This window comes from Vicugna pacos, chromosome 9 (genome assembly GCF_048564905.1).
Source record: "Vicugna pacos chromosome 9, VicPac4, whole genome shotgun sequence".
In the NCBI taxonomy this organism is placed as follows: domain Eukaryota; kingdom Metazoa; phylum Chordata; class Mammalia; order Artiodactyla; family Camelidae; genus Vicugna; species Vicugna pacos.
In genome coordinates this window covers 40,536,044-40,562,441 of record NC_132995.1, presented here as the reverse complement: position 1 = coordinate 40,562,441, position 26,398 = coordinate 40,536,044, and the positions used below count along the sequence as shown (strand labels likewise).

At 39.7% G+C, this 26,398-nt stretch overlaps 2 protein-coding genes across 14 annotated transcripts in view; one reads left to right on the top strand and one right to left on the bottom strand.

The window, feature by feature from the left end:
* The window catches only part of LRRC36 (leucine rich repeat containing 36), a 74,590-nt gene extending 68,101 nt beyond the window's left edge, over positions 1–6,489 (bottom strand). For 8 of the 9 annotated variants that reach the window (XR_012075717.1, XR_012075716.1, XM_072967542.1 and 5 more), the window contains exon 1: positions 6,358–6,434. Coding sequence is in view for 7 of the 9 variants with exons in the window: in XM_072967542.1 (XP_072823643.1) it covers positions 6,358–6,427 (70 nt within the window). In the remaining 2 variants the exon portion in view is untranslated. Of the gene's footprint in view, positions 1–6,357 lie in introns of all 9 variants that reach the window. The other variant, XM_006203689.3, reaches the window with a different exon arrangement.
* A 53-nt stretch (positions 6,490–6,542) lies between these two features.
* Positions 6,543–26,398, top strand: part of KCTD19 (potassium channel tetramerization domain containing 19) — a 29,115-nt gene continuing 9,259 nt past the window's right edge. For all 5 annotated transcript variants that reach the window (XR_012075704.1, XR_012075703.1, XM_072967538.1 and 2 more), the window contains exons 1-5: positions 6,543–6,591; positions 12,130–12,426; positions 22,798–22,948; positions 23,715–23,906; positions 25,132–25,263. Coding sequence is in view for 3 of the 5 variants with exons in the window: in XM_072967538.1 (XP_072823639.1) it covers positions 6,589–6,591; positions 12,130–12,426; positions 22,798–22,948; positions 23,715–23,906; positions 25,132–25,263 (775 nt within the window). In the remaining 2 variants the exon portion in view is untranslated. The remainder of the gene's footprint in view (positions 6,592–12,129; positions 12,427–22,797; positions 22,949–23,714; positions 23,907–25,131; positions 25,264–26,398) is intronic.

Sequence of the window (26,398 nt, the reverse complement as noted above, 5' to 3'; positions counted from 1 at the left end):
TGTCTTCAATTAGGACATAAAAAATGTCTATGTTAACATGTAATGGTATGTTATAGTTATCATTTAGTGAATTAAAATAAATAAATAAATTTTTTCTGTTTCAATTTCAAACACAGTAATGTAAGTAGATATAATCCACATGAGTGAAAGCTTTTTGAAGTCCTAAATAATTTTTAAGAATTTAAAGGAATCCCGATACCCAGAAGTTTGAGAATTGCTGAAAAATGTAAATTGGAAATACAAAAAATTCAAAAGGTTATTGGAAAGAGAAGGAAGATTTGAAAATAGATAAGACAGAACTCAAGAAATAATAAAAAGGAAAATAAAAGATTTCAGAAATGAAGATCAGAGCAAAACAACCAGAACCCAACAACCAAACAAACCATAGAACAATTCCATTTCTGAGTATGTATTAAAAGAATTAAAATCAAGGGCTCTAACAGATATATGTATATCTATGTTTATAGCAGCTTTATTCAAAGTAGCCAAAAGGTGGAAACAACCCAAATGTCCACCAATACATAAATGGATAAACAAAATGTGGTATATAACCATACAATGAAAAATTATTCAGCCCATAAAAAGCAATGACGTCCAGGCAAGTTATTGTGTAGATATTAACAAACTGATTCTGAAGTGTATATGGAAAGGCAAAAGACACAGAATAGCCAATGAAACATTGAAGAAGGAAAAACAAAGTCAGAGGACTAATACTACCTGACTTAAAATCTTTCTATAGAGCTATAATAATTAAGACAGTGTAGAGTTGGAAGAAAAAAAAATCAATGGATAGACCAGATAGCCTGGAAACGGGCCTGCATGAGTATAGTTCACTGGTCTTTGACAAAGGAGCAAAATCAATTCAGTGGAAAAAGGATAGCCTTTCAACAACTGTTGCTAGAACAACTGGACATCCAACCACATGCACAAAGAAAAGGAAAGAAATCTAGACACAGAGTTTATAACTTACATAAAAATTAATTCAAAAAGGATCTAAATGTACAACACAAAATGAAAAAACTTCTAAAAGATAATACAGGAGCAAAATCTAGGTGACCTTGGGTTTGGCAATAAAATTTTAATGCAACACTAAAAGCATGATTCATGAAAGAAAAACTTAAGAATGAGACTTCTAATTAAAATTTAAAACTTCTACTCTGCAAAAGATATTGGGACACTGTTAAGAGTGAAAAGACAAGACACAGAGTGGGAGAAAATATATGCAAAACACAAATCTGTCCAATATACAAAGAACTCTTAAAACTCAACAATAAGAAAACAAACAGCCCAATTTAAAAAATAATCAAAAGATTTGAACAGACACCTCACCAAAGAAGATATACAGATGGCAAACATATGAAATGATACTCAACATCTTAAGTCATTAGGAAATTGCAAATTACAACAATAATGAGATACCACTATATACTTATTAGAATGGCCGAACTCCAAAACACTAACAACTCCAAATATTGGTGGTGTCTTTGTCTGTCTGGGCTGCTATAAGAAATACTACAGACTGTGTGGCTTATAAACAACAAACATTTTTTTCTCACAGTTCTGGAGACTGGAAGTCCAAGAACAGGGTGCAGCATCGTCAGGTTCTGGTGAAAATGCCTTCTTCCAGGTTGCAGACTGCCTACTTCTCGATATGTCCTCATATAGTGGAAGGGGACAAGGGAACTTTCTCTCTGATCTCTTTCATAAGGTTATTAATCTCTTTTTATGAGGGCCCTCATGACCTTATTACCTCCCAGGAGCCTCACCTCTTAATACCATCACATTAGGCATTAGGATTTCAACATACGAATTTTGGAAGTGGAAGACACATTCAGACCATAGCATGGGGCAACAGGAACTCTCATTCATTGCTAGTGGAATGCAACGGTATAGCCACTTTGGAGGATAGTTTGGCAGTTTCTTACAAAGCTAAATATGGCTTTTACCATATGATCTAGCAATTATGCTCCTTGGCATTTACTCAAGTGATATGAAAGTTTATGTCCACACAGAAACCTGTACATGAATGTTAAGGAAGCTTTATTCATAACTGCCACAACTTAGAAGCAACAAGATGCCCTGAATTCAATAAGTAACTGGATAAACAAACTATAGTACATTCACATAGTAGAATATTACTCAGCAATAAAATGAGCTATTGATTGAGTCACAGAAAGACATGGAGGAAACTTAAATACATACTGCTAAGTGAAAGAAGTCAGTTTGAAAAGGTTACACATGTGTAATTCCAACTATATAATATTCTGAAAAGATCAGTGATGTATAGCATGATGACTTGTTAATAATACTGTACTGCATATTTGAAAGTTACTAAGAGAGTAGATCTTACAAGTTGTCATTGCAAGAAAAAAATTTTTTTGTAACTATGTAAGGTGACAGACAGAGGTTACCTTGACTTATTATGGTGATCACTTTGCAGTGTATACAAATATTAAACCAGTATGTTGTACACCTGAACCTAATATAATTTTATATGTCAATTTTACCTCAATTAAAAGATTTTTTAAATTTTTAAAAAAGAATCAGTGGTTGCCAGGTGTTACATACTATATGATTACAACTATATGACATTCTGCAAAAGGCAACAGGGAAAATGTCAGTGGTTGTCAGGGGTTCAGTGGGGAGGGAGAGATGAACAGGTAGAGTACAGGGGATTTTTAGGGCAGTGAAACTATTCTGTTGATTCTGTAATGGTGGACAAATGATTATATATTTGTCAAAACCCACAGAACTGTACAACACAAAGAGTGAACCCTAATGTAAACTATAGACTTTAGTTAATAATATATTATTACAAGATATTAATAAAAGGGGAAACTATGGGGGATGTGAGGAAGGTGTGATGGGGAAGAGTATATGGGAACTCTGTACTTTCTGTTCAATTTTTCTGTAAATCTCAAACTGCTTTTAAAAAATAAAGCCTATTAATAATAAAATAGATTTTAAAAGGAATGAAGTCTCCTTTGTGCTAAAATAATAATATCATGCTAAGTGAAAGAAACCAGACACAAAAGGCCACATATTGTATGATTCCATTTATATAAAATGTTTAGAACAAGCAAATCTATAGAGACAAAAGCAGATTAGTGATTGCCAGGGGCTTGGGTGAGCTGGAAATGAGGACTGACTGCCTAATGGGTATGGAGTTTCCTTTGGGTTGATAAAAATGTTCTGGAACTAGGTAGTGGTGATGTACTGAGAGACATTGAATTGTATACTTTGAGGATGGCATATTGGTAGTTCTATAGTATGCAATGATCTAATACACTGAGAGTCTTGTTACCATGGGACAAAAGCTAAGGTCAGTTATGATTTCCATCAGTGCTCTGCTGCATTTCTCATGCCTTTCACTGCAGCCTGTTTTGAAGAGCAGACATTTTTAACATTTTTAAAGGGAACCAGAATTATCAATCAAATGACAAACTGCCACAGGGACAGATGTTCTTTTATAATTCATGAGGAGCACAGGTCTTAAGAGATTATGAGCTCGGTTTCAATGGTTATAAAGAGAGTGAAGACAAATAGATCAGAGAACAAATCAAATACTGCACATCACAGATTTCAAGAACAACAGAAAAATCTTACAATTTTACTATATGGGTAATAATAACCCCAGTGGGCAAAAATATGTTTTATTCATGAAAAGATCAAGCAATTCCTCTGTAGAAAACCATTTATAGTTCACCTGGAAACTGAATTCATAATCTTTAATAAAGCTTGTTTATAATGATGAAAGTGTTTCAAATAAATAAAATTTTAAAGTGCCTCAGGCAGTTAGACTCTCCTACACCAAATTTGCTACAGTGTTTTTTACATGATGGAATAGAAACTGAAATAAGAGAGAATAATCAAACTAGCCTACACTTTTGCTGATGACTTATTAGTGACAAAATAATTTCTTTTGTCATGTACACTGAAGAAAACATTCTACAAAAGCAGTAAACGTTATTTGTCTTTATCTAAAAAAAAAAAAGCCTCAGGAATCAACAAGAAAAATCTCTCACTTGCCAAATTTGGGACAAGTTCAGCATCAATTATAATATTTGCAGTGGACTGGAACACATCAAAAACCTTTAAATCCATGAGTTTATAATGATATTAAGAAAACAAAACAACTCTCATTGGTCATGTTTGGAGGATACTAAGAAAACAACTCATCTTTCCAAAAACTGATAAATAAGGCAAAAAATATCAAGCATTTATCCTGTCTTTCCTATACAACCTGTACCTCAGGGTAACCAAATAGGTGGTGTGAGGAAATGTCTTTTTATAAAAGTATTACAACTAATGAAAATGAATGAATTTTAAAATTACCACTTTGCAATCCCTAATGAATTAATGGGCCCTAGGCAATCATATTCAATGACTGATACTATCACAAAAAGAACACCAGATATTATATAATTCCTGACGGAATTATACACCATCATTTATGAAACAGTCTTGCAAAAAAAAAAATCAAAACTGAATCTGATCAAGCCTTATTTAACTACCAATTCATAGAAAACACAAGAACAGAGGAAAATGTTAAACATCTTAGGAATGTAATGAGCAAAATCCAGATTGTAAGAAACTATTCAGGACAAATGACTAGTTTCTTCAAAAACAAGAGAAAATGCAAGAAAAATAAGGAAAGGAACCTATAGATAAAATAATATTTAAAATCAATATCAACCAATTGCAATAGACCTTATATAAATTCTGATTCCAAAAAATTTTTAAAAGAAGAAAAATTTTATAGGACAGTGGGGAAATGAGAAAACTAGTTGGATATCTAATAATATTAAGAAATTACTGTTAGGTTAGGTACGGAAGGAGGGAAAGAATATTCTTTTACTTTAGATACTTTTGTATGGTTTGAACTGTCAGAATAAGCACAATTAATTTTGTTATTCACATGCTTGTAATAAAAACAAGCAAATAAGAAAAAAAAAACCTGCCACATATTGTTCTAGCTGGAGAATAGAAGGGATATGTGCCCCCTACAAATCAAATTGAATAATTTTTTTTAAAAAAAGAGACAAAAGCACAACAGTATGTCAAACCAATGAAGCTCTTCTTAGGTTGTAAATTAGGAGAGTGCAAAGTAATCTGGAAAAAAATAAACCTGAAATGTCTACATCAGTCTATTTATATGCACACCAAACCATTATCTTTGGGATGGGAGAGGGGGGTACTTCCAAAGAAAGGAAAAATTAATACCCTCTTTGCTCACTCGTGCAATGTTTGTTACTAGCATGTACTAATTTTGATAAATTTGAAATAAATAATTTTTAAATAAAACTAAGTTATTGCATATCCCACAAATAAAAAGTACTAGAGGAAGCAAGAAAGGCAACTTTTTGCTAGGGTTAGAGCACAGCCTCTGGAATCAGAGTCCCGGGTTAATAAACCCTGGCTGCATCACTTTAGGCAAAAGCATAAACCTAATTTTATATATCCGTAAAATAGGGACAATAAGAGCATCTGCTTTATAGGCTTGTTATGTGGATTAAATAATGCAGGGAAAGTAACACAGGGCCTGGCATTAAGATACAATATATTCAGGAAGGGTTAAAGTTGAATGAGGAACATTGGTATCTTTTTCAACATTTCTACTCCTTAGAAACTCAGAAAGCAAGCAGTGTGTATGAGACCCCACGTCAAAGGTGGGGTCAACAGTCCGCCAGCTTTACCTCTAGGACGAGGTCAGGGATGGGACACTGATCTAAGCTCCTCGAGAGATCAGCTCCTATTTCTTTCACATCAGATCCCTTTCTGGGTCTCAAAAGGAGGCTACACATCCAGGTGGATCAAAGAAATGGCTAAATTCTTGAGGCAGAGACTGGACGAAGACAGGAAAAGCCCTCCTGGGTCGGAAGTTTCCAAAACTGCCAAAATTAACGCCTTCGTGGCTCCTCGAAAGCACTCCCACTTCAACTCCCTTCCTAGCGCTCCCCTTCTTCCACCAAGACCCCTCTTGGGGCTCGGTTTCTTTCCACTAGGGGAAAGACTGTCCAATTCTGTGTAGCAGGCAGCAGGGTCTGGTTAACCCTGTTTCTCCTCCTCCATTTTAGACTTCGCCCCTCTCCCTCAGTTCCTCGCCCTCCGCCCAATACTCTCCAGGTACTTCAGTTCCTTCACCTCTACCTCAGTATGTAACCCTTTTACCTCAGTATGTAACTCTTTTACCTCAGTGTAACTCTTCTGCCTCAGTATCCCTTCCTCCGCCTCAGGGGCCTCTCCTCCACGGCTGTTGCCCCCTGACTACATCAGACTCCTCTGCCTCCCTCTCAGTTTTCTCCCCTCAGCCTCCAACCCCAAGCTCCCGGCCCAGGCCCTTCCGCCAGGCCCTACCGGTCTGCTCCAGGGTCAGCGCCCCCAGGCGGCGGATACCCTCTTCGTCCAGATCCCACTGCTCCGCCATCCCCGCCCGCCGGCACCCCCACGCGCGGCTCACCTGTCGCCGCCCGCGAGACGGCCTGGCGCGCGCCAAGCCCCGCCCCTTCCCGCCGCGCGCCGCCGCGCTCCCGGGGGCCGTTATTGCCCGGGTCACGAGCGTGCCCTCCCGCCTCTGGAGACGAGACCATGGTATGCTGCCAGCCCTGGCGGGGGCGCCAAAGATACTAAAACAAGGAATGGGAGCAATGTGGCTGAGGATAAGGGCTACGGGTTTAGGGACCTGGCTGTGGGACACGGCGGGTGCACATGGCCCCAGCTTTGAAGAGTTTGAAGGCTAGTTCTGAGGAGTCGGAAAAATGTGCCTGATTTGAGGGTCGAAGCGAGGATGTTGCGGACTCTAGGTCTAAGGGGCGAGAGTGTGTCTGACGGGGTGAAGGTCTTTCTGTCTCAGCGTTTGGGGGTGTTGACTGAGGCAAGGCGGTGGGCGGGTGGGTGAATGGGGTGGGAGTGGGGGATAAGAGGGGTTGGGTGGGAGCAGCTCTCTGAGGCATGATGGGGAGTTCCAGATCTGAAACGTTGGCTCTGAGGAGTTGAGGTCCCGTCTTTAGAGCATGAATTGGTTCTAGGTCTAGAAATTGATCTGGAAGGAGCTCCTTTTGGGGAGAGGGATCAGTATGGACAAGAGAGAGACTTTTTGGGATGGGGTGGGATGGCGAGGGCTATCCCATTTCCTGCAGTCAGTCTGGTGAGAAGCCTTTTTTCCTTCAAGTACTATAGGCCCCCAAGCTTGCCTGTGACTTGAGAGGAGGGCTCTCCCCAGGCTGGGGTATTTCTTCCACTAACTTGCTCCTAAGCAGTCGTCTGGAAGAATACTGGAAAGAATAACCACATCCTTAGCCTCTACCCTCACTCCAACAGGTACCTCTTGAGAGCTCACCTGTGGATGAGACATATACATGAGACATGAAGGAGGCAAACTCTATGCCAAGACCCTCTTGTCATACCTTGTCCTTAATAAGAAAAGAGAAACTGAGACCATATCTGTGGCTCCCCTTCTAGGAGCAAGTTTTCTTTGGCATCCAAAATCTGCTCACTTCAGGCACTTTCACTGAGCTCTCAACCAGCTAATCACCTTTAAGGAGAATAGAAAGCAAATTAAATAGTCCTTACAAATTTATGCTTTCTGGTCTAGGTGGGGCCTTTAGTTAATCTCAGCTTGTCATGTTCAGCCATAGGCATGTTTAGAAAGACCAGGATTTAAAAGCCTAAATTAGCCCATTAGATTGGCTTTTCCAGTTCTGCTTCTGTGAGACACCAACATTTTACAGTTTGTAATCTTTCTCTTCATGTCCCCTTTAATTCTTTTAGCCTCAAACGTGCTATATGTAATTGCTCTTCTTTATATCTGAATACTTAAACCAGGCTTATTATAAAAGAACCACATCCCCTTCTTTGTGCATGCATGTATTTTCCTTCCTCAGATGTCAGAAGATGCAGGTTTTGTTAGAGAAGTGGACTTTTCCTCCCTTGAGCAACCACCTCTTATTTTAACCTTCTTCCCCCCCCACCAACGTTTTAATGCAAATTTTGAAACATTCAGAAAGGTTGAAAGAATTTTACAGTGAGCACTATATACCCACTACCTGGATTCTACAATGAACATTTTGCTGTACTTGTTTCATCAAATATCCATCTATCCATCCCTCTATCGATTCATCTTTTTTGATGCACTTAAAAATAAGTTTCAAAGATTTGTATATTGCACCCCAATCACTTCAGCATGCATAATTTTTACCTAGAATTTGTTAACATAAAACCATAAAACAGCCAGTTATTTTTACCAGCAAAACAGGTTTATTTGGGAGCAGTAAAGAACTGCAACTCAGGATATGCAGCTATGGTGAACCACATGCAAGTTTGATAAAGCAGAAGAGAGGGAACTCTTTCATAGAGGAGAAAGGGAAGCTGGGAGGGGCTGTTATAAACAAAACATCCATTGGAGGAAACTCGGAGTTTAAAGTATAGTGGCTTTTCATTGGCTGAGTTGTGACAGTCTTTCATTGACTGAGCTGTTTCTAGGCAAGGAGAAAATCTTTCTTCCTCCTTCTGGCCAGTAGTAAGGTAATGTCACCTCCCGCTGGAGCTCTGAGTTATGTCTCTTCCTGCTGGGATTTTTATTGACCTTGAGTGGTATGTTTGTGAAAGTTCCCTCTTCTGGCCTCCTTGTTAGAGGGTAGAAAGGTCTCCAAATTGGAAAGCCCACCTAAAATGTGGGTCCTCGCCCATTGGTTGAGAAAGAATTCTCAGCAGAATCAGAGTACAAAGTGAAAGGCAGGCTGCTTTATTACTCAAAAGAGGAAAAGGAAATTGCTCAAGCAGGGAGGTGTTAGCCAAGATGTCTGATGGAGACAGTTCCAGCTCCAAGTGAGGCTACATGGACTTTTATTGGAAGCTTCTGCCATCATGTCCTCCTTCCAGGTGTGCTGGAGCCAATGGTCTTTTTTTTCTGTCCTTGTATGGGCTTTTCGGATTGTTGTCATAGAAATCATCAACTGTCATTGCCCTGGTGGGTGTGTCATTTACCATGCTAATACATTATAATGAGCATATAATGAGGCTCAAGGTCCATTGGAAGTCAAATCATCTGCCATTTTGGGCCTAGTTGGTCCTAATCAGTTCTTGTTTCTTCTCTTTGTGAGGCCTCCTGAGACTTAGATAAGAGTAATTGATTTCTGTTCAAGGGAGGGACGGGGTATGATCCTGGGGGCAAAGCCTTGATAACAAAAAGGAAAGTTGCTTTTAATCAGAATGCCAGCAATCTGGTGGACTCAGTGTCCCCCCAAAATCATCTCCAAATGTTCTGCTCAGCCATAAAAGTTTTAAAGGGAAATGGGGAAGTAATCTCAGTTAGTTACTGAAATAAGTGGTCAGAGTCGATGCCATCCTCCATTGCTTGTAGACTTGTGTGGACTTGTCCTAATCATCAACTGCTTAAGCCTGCTCTTTTATGACTCAGGAAATCCCGGGAGACTTCAGCTTTTCCATAAACAAGAAGCAGGGGTTGGCAGGGGCGGTGCCCACAGGGTCCTACTCAGTATCATCCTGACTCCATTTTAGTGAGGTTTCCCTTTATTGATTTTCACAAATTCAGTATTACTTTCTGGTCCTTTTTTAGGTAAAAATTTACATACTATTTACAACTCTTAAAATTTTTGTTTATAAAAGTAGTGTTCCTTGAGTGTTTATTTTAACAACTGATACAGATGGTTTGTATATTTGATGGCTTTCTACTTTTCTATAGTGTTAATAAGGTCATCTTGAGGCAAAGTAGACAATTTACTTATGAATAAATAACCTTGAACTTTTAACAATGAACTGCGAAAGGTTAATAATCTTTTGCTGTCTTTGTATATATAAAAAGGAGCCTACCACATTCAGCTGCCCTGCCATGTCCTCAATAATGTAATGTCTCTGCAGATGTGATCCCAAGAGAGCCCTGATGTGTACAATGGGGTGGGGAGCAACTCATCATAACTCTTTTTTAAATGGTTTTATTAAGGTATAATTCACATGGCATACAATTTACCATTTTAAAATGTACAATTTAATGGTTTTTAGTATGGTAACAGAGTTGTGTAAACATCACCATAATCAATTTTAGAACATTTTCATCATCCCAAAAAGAAATTTCATACCTATTACTAAGCAGTTCCCCATTTCCCCTGCAACCTCCCCAACCCTAGGCAACCACTAATCTATTCTCTGTCTCTATAAATTTGCCTATTTTGCACATTATATATAAATGGAATAATATGTGGTCTTTTGTGACTGACTTTTTTCACTTCACATAATGTTTCAACATTTCATCTTTATTCTAACATGTACCAGTACTTCATCCCTTTTTATTGACTAATATTCCACTGTATGGATACACTACATTTTCTTTTTATTCATTCATCAGCTGAGGGACTTTTTGGTTGTTTCTACTTTTTAGCTACTATGAAAAATTCTTCCATGAACATTTCCCTGCAAATTTTTCTGTGGTCATAGGTTTTCATTTCTCTTGCACTTGTATCTAGAAGTGGAATTGCTGAACCATGTAAGAACTGCATGTTTAATGTTTTGAGGAACCACTGAAATGTTTTCCAGAGCAGCTGCACCATTTTACATTCCCATCAGTAGTGTGTGAGAGTTCCAATTTCTCCAATCTTTGTTAACAGTTATTATTATCTATTGTTTTGATTCAGGCCATCCTAGTGGGTATGAAATATCCACTCATTGTGAGTTTTGATTTGCATTTCCCTAATGGCTAATGATAAGTAGGTTTTCATTTGCTATTGGCCATTTGTGTATTTTCTTTGGAGAAATATCTATTTAGATTCTTTACCCATTTTTAAATTTGGTTATTTGTCTTTCTATTATTGAGTAAAATGTTCTTTTTACATAGTTCAAATACAAATTATTTATCAGATAAATGATTTGCAAATATTTTGTTCCATTATTGGGTTGTCTTTTTACTTTTTTTATTGAAGTATAGTCTGTTTACAATATTAGGTTAATTTCTCATGTACAGTATAGTGATTCAGTTGTATATTTATATTCCTTTTCATATTCTTTTTCATTAGAAGCTATTACAAGATATTGAATATAGTTCCCTGTGCTATACAGTAGGACCTTATTGTTTATCCATTTTTACTTTTTTGATGGTATCCTTTGAAGCACAGAAGTTTTTAATTTTGATGAAGTTTTATTTCTTTGTTTACTGTTTATTTCACTTGTGCTTTTTGTTTCTTATCTAAGAAGGCATTGCCTAACCCAAAGTCATGGAGAGTTGGTTTTCACCTAAGGATTTTGTATTTTTAGCTCTTATTTTTAGTTTTATGACCTATTTGGTGTTAATTTTTTATATGGTGTGATGTAGGAGTCCAACTTCTTTTTTTTTTTTGTATTTGGATATCCAGATATCCCAGAGCCAGTTTTTGAAAAGGCTATTTTTTACCCATTGAATTTTCTTGTCTCTCTTGTCAAAATTAATTAACTATAAATGTAAGGGTTTATTTCCAGACTCTCAATTCTATTCCACTTATTCGTATATCTATAGTAGTTTTGTAGTAAGTTTTGAAGGTGGGAAGTGTGAATCCTCAAATTCTGTTCTCCTTTTTCAAGATTGTTTTGACTATTCTGGTTTCCTTGTATTTCAATATGAATTCTAACATCAGCTTGTCGATTTTTGCACACAAAAAAAGCAGTTGGGATTTTCAAAGGGATTGTGTTCAATCTGTGGATCTATTTGAAGAGTATTGCTAGCATAACAATATTTCTTCTGACCTGTAAACATGGGATGTTTTTCCATTTATTTAGGTCTTTTAAAATTTCTTTCCTCAATGTTTTGAATTGTTCAGAGTACAAGTTTTGCACCTCTTTTATTAAATTTATTCCTAAATATTTTGTTCTTTTTGATACTATTGTGAATGGAACTGTTTTCTTAATTTCATCTTTGGATTGTTCATTGCTAGTGTATAAAAATACAATTGATTTTTTATATTAATCTGTACCCTTCAACCTTCTTGAACTCGTTTCTAATAAACTCATTGTGAATTCCTTAGGATTTTGTATATGCAAAGTCACATCATCTACAAATAAGAGATAGCTTTACTTCTTCGTTTCCAATATGGATGCTTTTTTGTATCTTTTTCTTGCATAGCTCTCTTTTCTTTCTCCCTTTAGGAGGAGCCTGGTATGCCTCATGAATCAGCAGAGGATTTGTTTCATTTCAATGTTGGGGGCTGGCATTTCTCAGTTCCCAGAAGCAAACTCGCTCAGTTCCCAGACTCCCTGCTGTGGAAAGAGGCATCAGCCTTGACCTCTTCGGAAAGCCAGAGGCTCTTCATCGACAGAGATGGTTCCACATTCAGGCATGTGCACTATTACCTCTATACCTGCAAACTCTCTTTCTCCAGTTGTGCAGAACTGAACTTGCTCTATGAGCAAGCACTGGGTTTGCAGCTGATGCCTTTGCTACAGGTAAGATACTCTTGTCTTCCAAGAATGGTGATCAGTAATGTAGGCCTTACATCACTAAAATGTTATGTCCTTTTATATACTGGTTGCTGAGATGATCCTCTTAATGAGGAAGTATGATGAGTAAGTTAAAGTAATGAACAATACACCGGAAATGCATTTTCTGAATAAAGGATTTCATCCTGACCCTGCCTTATCTGTACCAGCAGCCACCACAGACCCAGGATAGGACTTACCACACCCTGAGGTGTCCTTGACACTTAGAAATCCTGGTTTAAGCTACTTATTTTTGTTGTTGAATTTTAAAATGTGAAAACTTTAGAAATTATAGTGTCTGAGATTTAAAATCTAAAAGATTTGTCAAGACTGTTACTTCTCATTGTGCTTGTTAGGTACATAATGCTCATTTACAGCAAAGCAAAAAGTTCTCCAAACTGCAGAAACTTTCCTTTGTCTTCACTTCACTGTTTTTCAAGACTTCTTGTTTTCTCCTTGTAATAGCTTTAAATACCTTTACTTTTAAACTATTATAGTATCACTGAAGAGCGTTACCTTCTTTCCTAATTTTTCTCCAAGCTACCGAAATCATTTCTGTGGCTTATATTAAGTAGTTTATTCTTAGTTTTTGAACAATGTTTTTTTTTTAACCTGGAAGAACTAAATATTATGACTAGGAAGGCCCATTGGCCATGCTCCATATTAGTCCCACTGTATGGACAAAATGTTGTTTATTCTACCGTCCCGACACTGACTCAATGAACCACAGTACAGCTCAGTGCACTACCAACTATTCCTCCCTGACACCTCTTAGTAGAAAATTGAGATAGGCCATGCATATATTTGGGTCATATGGGAATAAGAATGTTTCATAGTGCATGTTTTTATGGACACTCCTTACGAAATAATTCAGTGTTTTCTCTTAAAAGTTATTATATATTTGGAAATCAAAATCCTTAACATAGTCTAGTGCAAACTGGTGTAGTATTCTTTTTTTTTTTAAAGCTAGCCACCTGAAATTAAAATTTTTTAAAACTATCCCAGGAATTGAGTACTAGAATTGCTTACAGTTGGCTTCGAAATCACTTAAATGGCCTCGCATGTCAAGACTGCTGATGATTCTATGCCAAAGCACCACTTTGTGGGGAAAAGGAGAGAGACACTTGTTCATTGCAAAAAAGTGAAGAGATCAAGGCAATTTTTTGAAGAACAAGTTTAAAGAGTACAAACCTATTATGCAGTTTAACTCCCCTTTAACTCCTTTGATGTCCTTACGTCCCAAACTGAAACAAAATATATTTGGGGAGCAACTTCTAAACAGGAAGTAACATCTCAGAGGCCAACGAATTGGTCCAATTCCAAAGTTCCAAGCTATGTGAGCAATAGAAGTATTTGAAGAATCATATGGATCTGCCTCCCTCAAACAGATCATGAAACAAGTGCTTATGTTTTGGAAATAGTGCTTTCAAAGAAATAAACATTTAGGCTGACCCAGCTGAAGTGGTGTTTATTCATTGAAGCAGAGTGTAAATACAGCTGGAGAACCAACAGCAATCTGAAGCTAATCAACAGCCTCACACATTTCCATCACTTTCCCACTGCTAAGGGCTGACCACATACTCAGGTTCTTGCCAAATATACAAACATTTTGCTTGGAGAAAATGGAGTTTGCCAATTCTTAGTGTAAAGACTCTTCTCAGGCAGCCCAACTTAATGAACTCAGCCAGTATTTATTGAAAGCACTCTGGGTACCAGGCATTATTCCTAGGGGCTTTCAGGAAAACATAGGATAATCCAATAAAAATATAATATCAACCACATATGTGAGCCACATATGTAATTTAAAATTTTCTAGTAACCACATTAAAAAAATGGGTTACATTAATTTTAATGTTATTTAACCCAATATATTTAAAATACTATCATTTCAATATATAATCAATATTTTGAATCGATATATTTTACATTTTTTTAATGCACTAAGTCTTCAAAATATGATGTGTTTTACACTTATAGCACATCTCAGATTCAGACTATCACACATCAAGTACTTAATAGCCACATATGGCTAGTGGCTAATGGCTACCATTTGCACAACACATATCTCAGTTGTTCTAAACTATTAGTGCTCTCACTGTAGAGTCCTTCAGATTTAGCCCCTAACAATAAAAATAGGACTTTGCCTTCCACTAACTGAAGTTCCCATGCACTCAACAGTTGGCATATCCTACACAGGATTATCTGTAACATGGTAAGCTTTGTTGGAAAGCCATATAGGAGCCAACAAGAAGAGTGAGATGGGAAACTTTTGGAGGACAGGAACCTGAGTTCTCACTGTTGCTCTGCTCTCTGCTCATCTTCATCCCTGCACATCCCTAGCCTTTATCTTTCCCACCCCCTACCCACTCCACTTGCCCTTCCCACCTTGCTCCCAGCATATAGCTTTGGCCTTCAAAGGGCACACTCAATACCTATTATTGTCTTGATTTTAAGTGTCACATTTATTGTGCACTGAGCACCAATCACAGGCCAAGCCTTAAAAATACAGGAATAAACCATATAGCCATACAAGGTCATGTAAAGATGTGTGCTATGAAGAAGAGAGCAGTGTTTCCTGTGTAACAGTGAAAAAGGAGTGTATTTCTGTATTCTAGGACTTTTTGAGGTTTCAGAATGCGTTTATACGATTTACTTTTTGTATGTGTACTTTCTGTTTATACCATTAGTCACTGCCCTCATAGTACTGGAATTTAGTTGAAGGAATAAAGTGTTTACATCTAAGTTGCTTATTTTTAATGTACAGATGTGTAGTATGTGGTAAGGAGATGGCAAATGACTGAGGCCAAGGAAGCTACTCCTTTAGAAAGAGTGGTCAGGGCTGGCCTCATTGACAAGGCAACATTTGAGCAGAAACCTGAATGAAAAAGGGACAAATCAAAAAAAAAAAAAAAAAAGGACAAGTCATGCAGATGTCTGGGAAAAGAGTTTGAAGCATAAAGAACAACAAACACAAATGCCTGAGATTAGAATGGTTTGGAAGAGGCAGACTCAGAGGCCACTGTCAGGTATAATGAGAAGTAGGGAGATGCCAAAGGTAGACCAGATCTTGCAGTCTTACAGGCCACAATGAAGACGCAGGATCTGTTCTAAATGTTATAGGTAGCTTTTGGAGATGTTTAAACAAAAAAGTAAAATGATCAGACTTAAGTTTTTAAAAGATCATTAACCTCAGGTTAAGCAATGGTTTCTCAGGTACAACATCAAAAGCACAAGCAACCAAAGAAAAAACAGATGAATTGGACTTCATTAAAATTAAAAACTTTTCTAATTCAAAGGACACCATCAAGAAAGTAAGAAATCAACACACATAATGGAATGAAATATTTGAAAATCACATATCTGATAAGGGACATGTATCCAGAATATATGAAGAACTCTTACAACTAAACAAACAAAAAGACATATGACCCAGCAGTTCCACTCCTAGGTATAAAACCAAGAGAAATTAAAACCTACGGTATATCCACACAAACACTTGTAGACAAATGTTCACAGCAGCATTATTCATAATAGCCAAAAAGTGGAAACAATTTATTCATCAGCTGCTGAATAGACAAACAAAATGGTATACCCATACAATGGAATATTATTTGTCAACAAAAAAGGAATGAAGTACTGATATGTGTAATAACAAAGATGAACTTTGAAATATCACACTAAGTGAAAGAAGTCAGACACAAAAGACCGCATATTATATGATTCCATTTATATAAAATGTGCAGAATAGGCAAAGTTATAGGGACAGAGACAGATTAGTGGTTGCCTAGCACCAAGGTACAGGGTGAGAAGGATTGGGTGAGCAAAAATGGGCAGTGACTGTTAGTGGATATAGGGTTTCTTTTTATGGCATTGAAATAGATTGTGGTAATAGTTTTTACAATTCTGTGAACATACTAAAAACCACTGAGCTATATCATTTAAGTAAGTAAATTTTATTATTTATGTATAATATGAAACTTACTCACATTAAATATCATATAAAATATATTTCAACAAAGCCATAAAAAAATCCATTGACTTCTGGCTTGACATTAGACCAGGAGTCAGCAAACTACATCCCATGGGTCAAATCCAGCCTACTACCTTTTTTATACAACCTGTGAGCTAAGAATGGTTTTTACATTTTTAGATCGTTGAAAAAATCAAAAGAAAAATATTTTGTGGCACATAAAAATTATATGAAATTCAAATTTCAGAGTTCATTAACAAAGTTTTATTGGAAAACACCAGGCTCATTTGTTTATATATTGTCTATAGCTGCTCTCAAGCTACGATACAGAGTTGAATAGTTGCAACAGGAATTGTATTCTCAAAGCCTAAAATATTTACTATTTGGCTTTTTTACAGAAAAGAAAAATTGTTGATCCCTGGCCTAGACTCTACTGGGGTAAGAGAGGAAGCAGGAGGACAAGTTAGGAGGCTCCTGGAGCATTCAAATGAAAGTTAGTGATGGTTTGACCTAAGGTGGTAATGGTAGATTTAGAAGTGTTCAAATTCTAGATATATCTTGATGACAGAACTGACAGGGTTTGCTGATGAATCGGAGGTAGAGTGAGAGAGAATGGATAACTTCTTTGTATCCTCAGCAACCAGGTGAATGGTGGATTCTGAGGTGCAAGTTTAGAGGGAAAAAGCATCAGGAGTTTGGATTTGAATGGATTAAGTTTGAGAGGCAAGGAAAGGGTGCTTATTAAACAGCCAAGTGGAGATAGGAAGGAGGCAGCCAGATGTATATATCTGGAATTTGTGGAAATAGTCAGGTCTAGAGATATAAATTTGGAGTCATCAAAGTTGATATGTAAACCACGATGCTTAGGAATGTCATATCTTGTTCACAGGTGAAATACAAAATAGTCATTACAGGTCTGTATATTAACATCACAGTGCTTCCTAGAACTTTCTGTGTAATTGGGAAGTCCCCTTTGCCTAATATAAACTGCTCTGAGCCTGATAGCTGCTGCTACTGCAGAGTGTGAAATTTCCCTTCAGGGTCACTCACAAGGATTCAAGGTTCATGGCAGACTGTTAATTCCCTTTTACTTGTCCCCTTGAAGTCCACTGAGGCCTTAGTATGTTGACAGTATATGCTACTTGTGTTGCCTTTTTCACTGCCTTCTGGGGACCTCTAAGTTTGGAAACTTTTTTCCACATGTGAGTGTTCTGCTACCAGCAAGCAACCCAAATATACCTGCATTCCTTGTACTCAAGGGAGCCAGGGAGTTTCTATGTTGATCACACAAATGATGCTTTTAAGAAAACACCACTGACAAGTCTCACATTTCCTATTACTTGGGATGTGAAAACAGATTACTACTGTGATCTTGAGAAGGAAGCTTACACAAACAGCAGATATTCATCTCAACAGTGTAGCTCATCTGTGGATATGCATAAGTGGACAACTCAAGTGTAAATGCCTTGACATGGTATCAGCGCTTCTCACAAAATAGCCCATCTGCTTGTGCTGGCTCATATCCCAGCACATAGACACATCTACACACATGTACACATACACACACACCCCTTGAAGTTCAGCCATGTCCCTGAGCACCCTAAATGTTTTCTCTCCACATCTTTTCACTTGCTGTTCCCTCTTCCAAGAATGCTTACCCTTTAGATTTAGCCTAAATTAGGCCCACGGGAAGATTAGTCTGACATTTCCAGGAGAGTTTTTGTCTCTCTGCTCTCACATCAGCACTAAAGTATTCGTATGTCCTTCTCCCTCACTAGCCTGTATTCTTTTCATGTTTGCATTCCTAGCATCTCTCACAGTACTGGGCCTGTAACAGGTATTTAATAAATATTTGCTGAGAGAACATCGAATGATGTACCCAAGATAATCTGTGAAAGCTAAATCTACTTCAGCAGGGTGAGGGTACTGGAGCTGGCAGTGGAGGGGCAGATTTGAGATGCTGAAATGTGTGTTTTACTTGACTTGTTTGGCTGATAGCAGCTGTTCTACCAACCTTGCTTCCCTTGAGCTTCCAAGTGGTATTGGCCCTCCTTGTCTTTACAAAGCAGCTGGAGATTTGCAAGTTCCCCAAGCTCTCTTACCATCGTGTTCCTTCCAACAGCCCATATCAGACCATAAGGCATTTCTAAGCAATGCTACTTTGAAAAACCTTGATTAGGTCCCAAGGCTCTGCCAGTAGGGCATCTGTCAGCCATCTTTTGGCAACTATACACACATACACACACTCATCCCCATGCCATCAGTCTTATGTTGCTTCTCACTGACATTTTTTCACTACTATCTAGGCCAAAAGCACATCAATTATCCTTGTACTAGCAATTAGCCCCCTGAATTCAGGTCTGATATTTCTATTTCCCAAAGGAAATCCTCCCTATAGTAACTTTCTGGGTCATAACATATGAAGAGTAAAAGTCCTAGAAGTAATATTCAGGTAGAAAAAAGGGGAACTGAAGTCTATATAAGACCAGCCACACACACTATGTGGCAACTTCAGTCAGCAAAGCCAAAGGACAGCTGGAAGCACAGGCTCTCTGAAGTTCTCTTCAGTCATTCATTCATTCCACAAAAATGTGTTGAGATCCCACAGACACTGTTGTAGGTGCTGCAAATACAGCAGAGAACAAAACAGCGTCTTTATGGTCTTGGAGGTTATATCTATTAGGGGAGACTGGTAGATGGTAAATAACTAAGTAGGTGTTATTGAGAACAATAAAGCAAGTTAAGGGGGTTAGGGGAACGCTTTCCATTGATTCTTACAGCACTCAAATGGCTTCCCATGAGTAGAAGGCTTTGTATTTATAGAAGTTAGAGCAAGGATTGGCTGAGAAAGTTTAGAAAACCTAGTTGAGGCTCCTGGGCCTAATGCATGCAGAATGTCTAGACTGGTAGGAATTGCAATCTTTGTAGATTTATTTGTTTGGTTATCCCAGCATCTCCACTTCCTTGGGGGCACTGAGCACGCTTTCTCTTCCTGGACCTTGATTCACATTTGCTAAAAGAGTGATAATACTACAGCCTACTTTGTGGGTAGGGGTCATTAGGATGATTCAGTTTAAAAGTGCCTGGGCAATAAATGTTAGCTCTTAAGTGACAGAGTCAAGACTGAAACCCCAGTCTGTCTGAGTTCAAGGCCCTTGTACTCTTCATGTATACTCTGCTCCTGGTTCTTGATTGGGAAGAACCTTATGTGCAATGTTGAGGAGAATTTGGACTTGATCACATAGGTAATGGAGACTACGGAAGATTTTTTAAGATAGGAAGTGGTTTGGACTCATTCACGTGTTTGAAAGATCACTGTGTGGAGAAGGCCTGGGGAAAAGGGGACTAAGATTGGGGGAAGATAAAGGAGAGAAGGGGTGGGCCAAAGGCAGGAGATGGATTCATAGAACTTGATGGCTGACTGGGTGGAGATGATGTGACTATCAGTCAAATCATAGTCCTTGCTTTGAATCCTTCAATGGCTACTTTTAATCAGGGGATAAACTCCTCAGCCCGGCTTATAGAGCTCTTCACTCTCTGGCTCTTTACTGCTTTAAATTCATCTCCCTCACTCCCTCAACCTCCATACACCTTAAACAAGGCCACATTCAAGGCATGGAGGCAGGTGACTGAGTATGCATACCTACTTCCTGTCCCCCCACACCTTGTCCTGTCCCTCCTGTGCACAGTCACCATTTCCTTTCTTTGTCCCACTTCTCAGCACAAATACTGCCAGACTATTATCCCTCACCTTACCTCAATAATCCTACCTACCCACTGATGCAAAATCTGTTTCAGATTCTCAGTCACCTTCCTGGAACCTCATTTTTATTCCTTTTTTCCTAAGGGCAACTCCTCCCTCAAACAGGAACCCACCTCTCACCGATTTCCCTCCTCAAGATGGCTACAGCTTGACAGAGATGCTAAAGCTATGTGCAATCTTGCGCAAAAAGGGACAAGAAAGCTTGGATCCCCTTCCAATTTTGCTGAAAGAAATCCCAGAGTTCTCGGAGGTCCTAAACTTCATAACGGATGCTGGCTTTTATCTCAGTATATGTAAACTGTTGGATCCAGGCATGGTATCTGACTATGGCCCTGGTGATATACAACTATTTCTCAAATTAATGAATGACAGACTCTTCTGCTGTTTCATCCATGCACTGTTCTCTTTCACTGCTCAGTACCTCCAGGAAAGCACTCCTCATGACCCCACCATTGTCCAGTCTTTCCACAAGTCCACTAGCCACCCAAAGTGGGGTCCCCTCCTTTTACAGACCTTACGCAATTATGTGGGTTCAGTACATAGCCATGGCCATGAGAGGGCTCTTCCCAAAGCTTAGGATTCCCTTAAGCAGCTTCACAAGAGCTTCACCTGTGTAGTTAAGCAGGTTCTTTTATTAGTTTAATACCGAATCTGAGCTGTTCTGTCCATCACAAGACTCTCAGAGGAAAAAAAAAATGGTCATGTGGTGCCTTTAGGGACTACTTTTCCAGCTACCTCCAAAAATTTTTTACTATTTTCTTCTAAGGAAGGAACAGAAAAAATGGGCATTACATTATGGTAATCTGCCCCCTGTGTAGGACTTTTGAGGGAGACTGGGTCCCTGAGTGGGCAGCACTCTGCCCTGGGCTTCAGCCCAGCATAGCTGGGGTGCTCCATTCCAGCCTCAGCCCACCCCTGGTCACCTGCTTCTTCAAGTAGAGAAGCTCTGGGCTTCAAAGACTGCTTGGGCAACTCACAAATCCTTTGACTACAACTGCCTCATCAGCTAAATGGGAATGGGAATGCAAACACATCTATCTCATGGAGCTGTGTTAGGGTAAATGAGCAGATGTATGTGAAAGTGCTTTGAAAAGTGTGGTACCTATGGAATGGGAGAAGATTTTTGCAAATGATGAAACCGACAAAGGCTTGATCTCCAGAATATATAAGCAGCTCATATGACTTACTAAGAAAAAAACAAACAACCCAATCCAAAAATGGGCAGAAGACCTAAACAAGTAATTCTCCAAGGAAGAAATACAAATGAGCAATAGGCACATGAGAAGATGCTTATTATCACTAATTATCAGAGAAATGCAAATCAAAATTACAATGCAAATCACCTCATACCAGTCAGAATGGCCATCATTCAAAAGTCCACAAATGACAAATACTGGAGAGGCTGTGGAGAAAAGGGAACCCTCTGACATTGCTGGTGGGAATGCAGGTTGGTGCAGCCACTGTGGAAAACAGTATGGAGATTCCTCAAAAGACTAGAAATAGACTTACCATATGACCCAGGAATCCCACTCCTGGGCGTATATCCAGAAGGAACCCTACTTCAAAAAGACACCTGCATCCCAGTGTTCACAGCAGCACTATTTACAATAGCCAAGACATGGAAACAGCCTAAATGTCCATCAACAGAAGACTGGATAAAGAAGATGTGGTATATTTATACAATGGAATACTATTCAGCCATAAAAAACAACATAATGCCATTTGCAGCAACATGGATGTCCCTGGAGAATGTCATTCTAAGTGAAGTAAGTCAGAAAGAGAAAGAAAAATACCATATGAGATCGCTCATATGTGGAATCCAAAACAAAAAAACATAAATACAAAACAGAAACAGACTCATAGACATAGAATACAAACTTGTGGTTGCCAAGGGGGAGGGGGGTGGGAAGGGATAGACTGGGAGTTCAAAATTTGTAGATATTGACAGGCATATGTCGAACAGATAAACAAGATTATACTGTATAGCACAGGGAAATATATACAAGATCTTGTGGTAGCTCACAGTGAAAAAAAATGTGACAATGAACATATGTATATTTATGTATAACTGAAAAATTGTGCTCTACACTGGAATTTAACACAACATTGTAAAATGACTATAACTCAATAAAAAAAGAAAGAAAAAAAAGAAGAGTGTGGTACCCTGTGCCACCCCCATTTCCCTACTTAAACCATATTCCAGGATTAGGATGAGCACAAACAATAAGATCACAACAATTGTAACAGGCCAAAAAGGGGTTCTGAACTCTTGAGAGGAAATGATAGCAGAAAAATCTCAAGTTTTTAGTGATTAAATAAATACAAATTACTCTTCAGATTGTGTAAGATAAATTTTCATTAATCAACATAAAATTATAATCCAGAAAAAACTGTTTCAAAATCAGAAAAGAAATAGTCATTGAGATTTTGAATATCAGTATGTCATCTTATAGACCTAAATTTTTACATTTTTGTGTTTGAGTGACTCAATTTATTTCAAAACACTTTTCCAAAATAACATACTATTTTTCCTGGTATTTTACCCTAGAATTAGTAGATAGTTACTTGGTGTAGAATTTTCAAAATAATCTTCTTTATCTAATAGACTCTAGATAATCTGAAGGAAGGGAAACATCATCTACGTGTGAGGCCTGCAGACATACCTGTTGCTGAGAGAGCATCTTTGAACTATTGGCGAACGTGGAAGTGTATCAGCAAACCCTCAGAATTTCCTATAAAAAGCCCGGCTTTCACAGGTATAACCACAGGCTGACCATTTCTGAAGCCCACACCTGCTTCCCTTCTCATTCTAACAGAAGTGGCTTCAATTCAGAGAATGCCCTGATTTCTGAACTAGTTCTGGATGATTTCTCTACCTTCCTGTCATCTCCTTTGATTTTGCACCTGCCATATTCCCTGTCCAGGGCTGCTTACCCACTGGAACTAAACATTCTCCTCTCCATTCATCCCTCTGCATACTGGTTTCACTTGCGCAAGGCTGGGCTGCGTGCTACCTCCTCCTAGAGCAGGGAACTCCACCATCCTCTCAAGTCACCTCTAACCACCACACAAGGAATGTCCCTAAATGATCACTGGCTTATGGGTGCCTTGCTGCAGATTGACCTATGTGGAACACGAGAACAGCTATTCATGATTATTGATGGGATTAGAGCTTTTGGGAGAGTCAAAAGGATCTATTTTATCTGTAGGTCACAGTGGTTGGTTTGATCAATTAGAAAGAAACAAACAGAAACCAGTATGAATTTAGTAACTTTGAATATATAAGCCAAAATTTCACATGTCCTGCTGCCCTTCACTGTAGAAAAAAAAATAGATTTCCATTCCCTGCTCCCTACCACACTCCTGCTGAACCTTGGGTTACATCTGAAAAGAGTGAGAGAAAGGAGACATCTGGCAAAGACCATCTCCAGGTGATCTCTCCAGCTTCCTCTGGGGCCCCTGGGTTAGTGAGAGCCCTAGCCTCTGGGAGGGAGTGACACCCCTCTACATGTCCTCCTACAGGCCTACATGATAAGGCACCTCTGGGACTCATGGATACACCACTGTTAGACACGGATGAGGAAGTACACTACTGCTTCCTGCCCCTAGACCTAGTGGCCAAGTATCCAAGCCTAGTGACAGAAGACAACCTGCTGTGGCTGGCTGAGACCGTGGCCCTGATCGAGTGCGAGTGCAGCGAATTCCGCTTCATTGGTGATTGCTCTATGCTGGGGTATTGGGTTGGGAGGAAGGTTGGTAGGGCCCATCCACCCCTTCTAAACCCACACCCCTTGGAGGCCCAGCTTGGTGCTTGGAGCCTCAGGAGCTTCCCTGGGCAGATGTGGTGGAAGCATGACAGAGCCTTCCTGGAGGCAAGTGGATTCCCAGCATTAGACTCCCACTAGCCTCAGGGCTATTTTATGCCTGTTCATTTTGGGATGGCCTGGGTGTAAAGGGGCACTGGAAACCACCTGTAGTAGTGTCAGGGGCCACAGGAGTTGGTATAGTTGGTATAAAGGGAAAGGCCCTGAGCTGGACTCCAAAGTCAGCTAATCTTATTGTTCTGCCTCTTATCTATCCAACTGAGCTCCAAACCTCAGTTCCTCACCATAAAATGAAGAAATAAGGTTGTTTCAAAGGATGGTACCTACCCGCTCACTTCCACTAAACTCACAATAAAAGGGAAGGAGAGTAGATGGTGAAAGGTTCCCCAGAATAATTGCAGAATTGTCCACTTGAGCTAGTGGCCTAAGTAGGGATGAGATCTTAAACTCTGGACAGAAGACAGCCTCCTTCTTCCACTACCCAGGACAAGCTCTGGCAGGATGTGAACTGAACTGATTCCAAGATGCTTCTGCTGCCCAGCTGAGTAGGGCAGGAAACACCCAAATTGTACTAGGACCCAAATGCCTGGAACCTCAGACTTTCATATTCATAGTCACTTGGAAAGTTGTCTATGATGTGCTTCTGAATCTCCAAGTTGATTCACACAGGACATTAGCATTGGCTCCACCTCTGCCTCCCACACTGCAATCCAGGCAGGGACAAACTGCAAGTGTCACCTGCCAGCCCAAGCTCGGCCAGGCCCTTCTTCTCTAAGCGGCAAGACAACTCCCTCTTTTGGAATGACCTGCTCTTGGGTCAAGATTCACAGGGTAAGTCTCAGGGCCAGTGTGCTCACCAGGAGGGCCTGGCATGGGAGCCCCAGGCCAGGCCATGGGAAGCCATGGACTCAGACGCAGGAAAACAAAGTAATTTGGGGTCTTTGGCCTTGATAACCACAGACTGAAAGCTAATCTAATCAGGTATGCTTAGAAATTGTTTCAAAACAAGGAAAGTATAGGATAAGTTGCAGCACCAAAAACCTGCCAAAACCTGGACCTATAATTAGATCAGAAATAACCTCGTTAACTCATTTTGTTTCTCTTTGCTTTTCAAGTGAATTTTCTCCGCTTACAGAAGATTCTACTACCAGATAATTTCTCCAACATAGATGTGTTAGAAGCAGAAGTAGAAATTCTGGAAATCCCTGAGCTCAGTGAAGCTGTGAGGTTGTATCGGATGAACATGGGTATGTCAGCAGGGGAACCTTGCCCTCCCCTTGACATTGGGCAGTCTGAGCTTTAGCCAGAAAAGGCAAAAACATACATCTTCCCTCTCACAACTGCTTTGGGCTTTTGGTGGTGGTGAGAGAAATGGGTGTTTTGGCTGACTTAGAATCTGAGAAGAGGAATTTCAGCCTGAAACCTGGTGTGCCTTCTGTCTGCTCAGCCCTCCCCACTGAGCTGTCGGTAGCTCAGCTCAGCCTGGGTGGGGAAACCAGAATGTCCAGGGGAGGGAGGATGGGCCTGAGGGCAGGCTTCCCAACATCAGGGGAGGTCTGTCCTCATTGTGGATGTGGTAAGCAACTGGAAACTTGTAACACCCACCTGCCACTCCCACCCTTCCTCTTCCAGGCATAGGTGGAGGGCGTGGGAAATTCTGGGCAAATTCCCAATAGTGCTCCAGTTATCCCACCCACCCCCAAATCTCCTTGTCCCCTCTACTTCAAACCCCTGCTGCTGTGCCTGTTTTAGCCTGCTCCTGACACTTTCTGATCCTGGTACAGTCCAGGCCTTCAAGTTCCTGGCCCAACCTCATTCCAGTTTGCTCCTCACATTGCCTTTCATCATCCCATTTCCCAAATCCTTCATGTCTATGGAAGCTACTGTGCACGTTGCAAGGAGCTAGCTACCTCAGTGTGGCCTCAGCTGGCATTCTGGGAATATACAGAACTGTCTCGCACAGTTTATGTGAGTGTGAAGTTTAGCCTTCATGTCACCATTCATTCATCCCATGGGAATCAGGCCTTTCCCTGTCTTAGGCCCCGCTCTCCCAGCCTCCTCCCCAAGCAAATGGAGTCCTATCCTATTTGGAGGTGGTGGCATCCTGCAGCAGTTCTCAGGAGCCAGTCCCAGGCTCTAACAAACACACTTCAGAGGGTGCAACTTCAAGCCCCTCACCCAAGGGCTTCTGTTCCTCAGAGAACATGGGTCACTCAGAGATGAGTAGAGTGGTGCCTGCTGCACAAGGGCTATGTGAAGATGGAAGGGAAGCATCCTGTGGACAGGCTCTAAAGCACTGCCTCAGCCTCCAAACATAAAGCATGCTTTTTGTCTTCTATAAAGCACCATAACTAAGGGAAACAGCTCTGGTAGCCTTGGAGA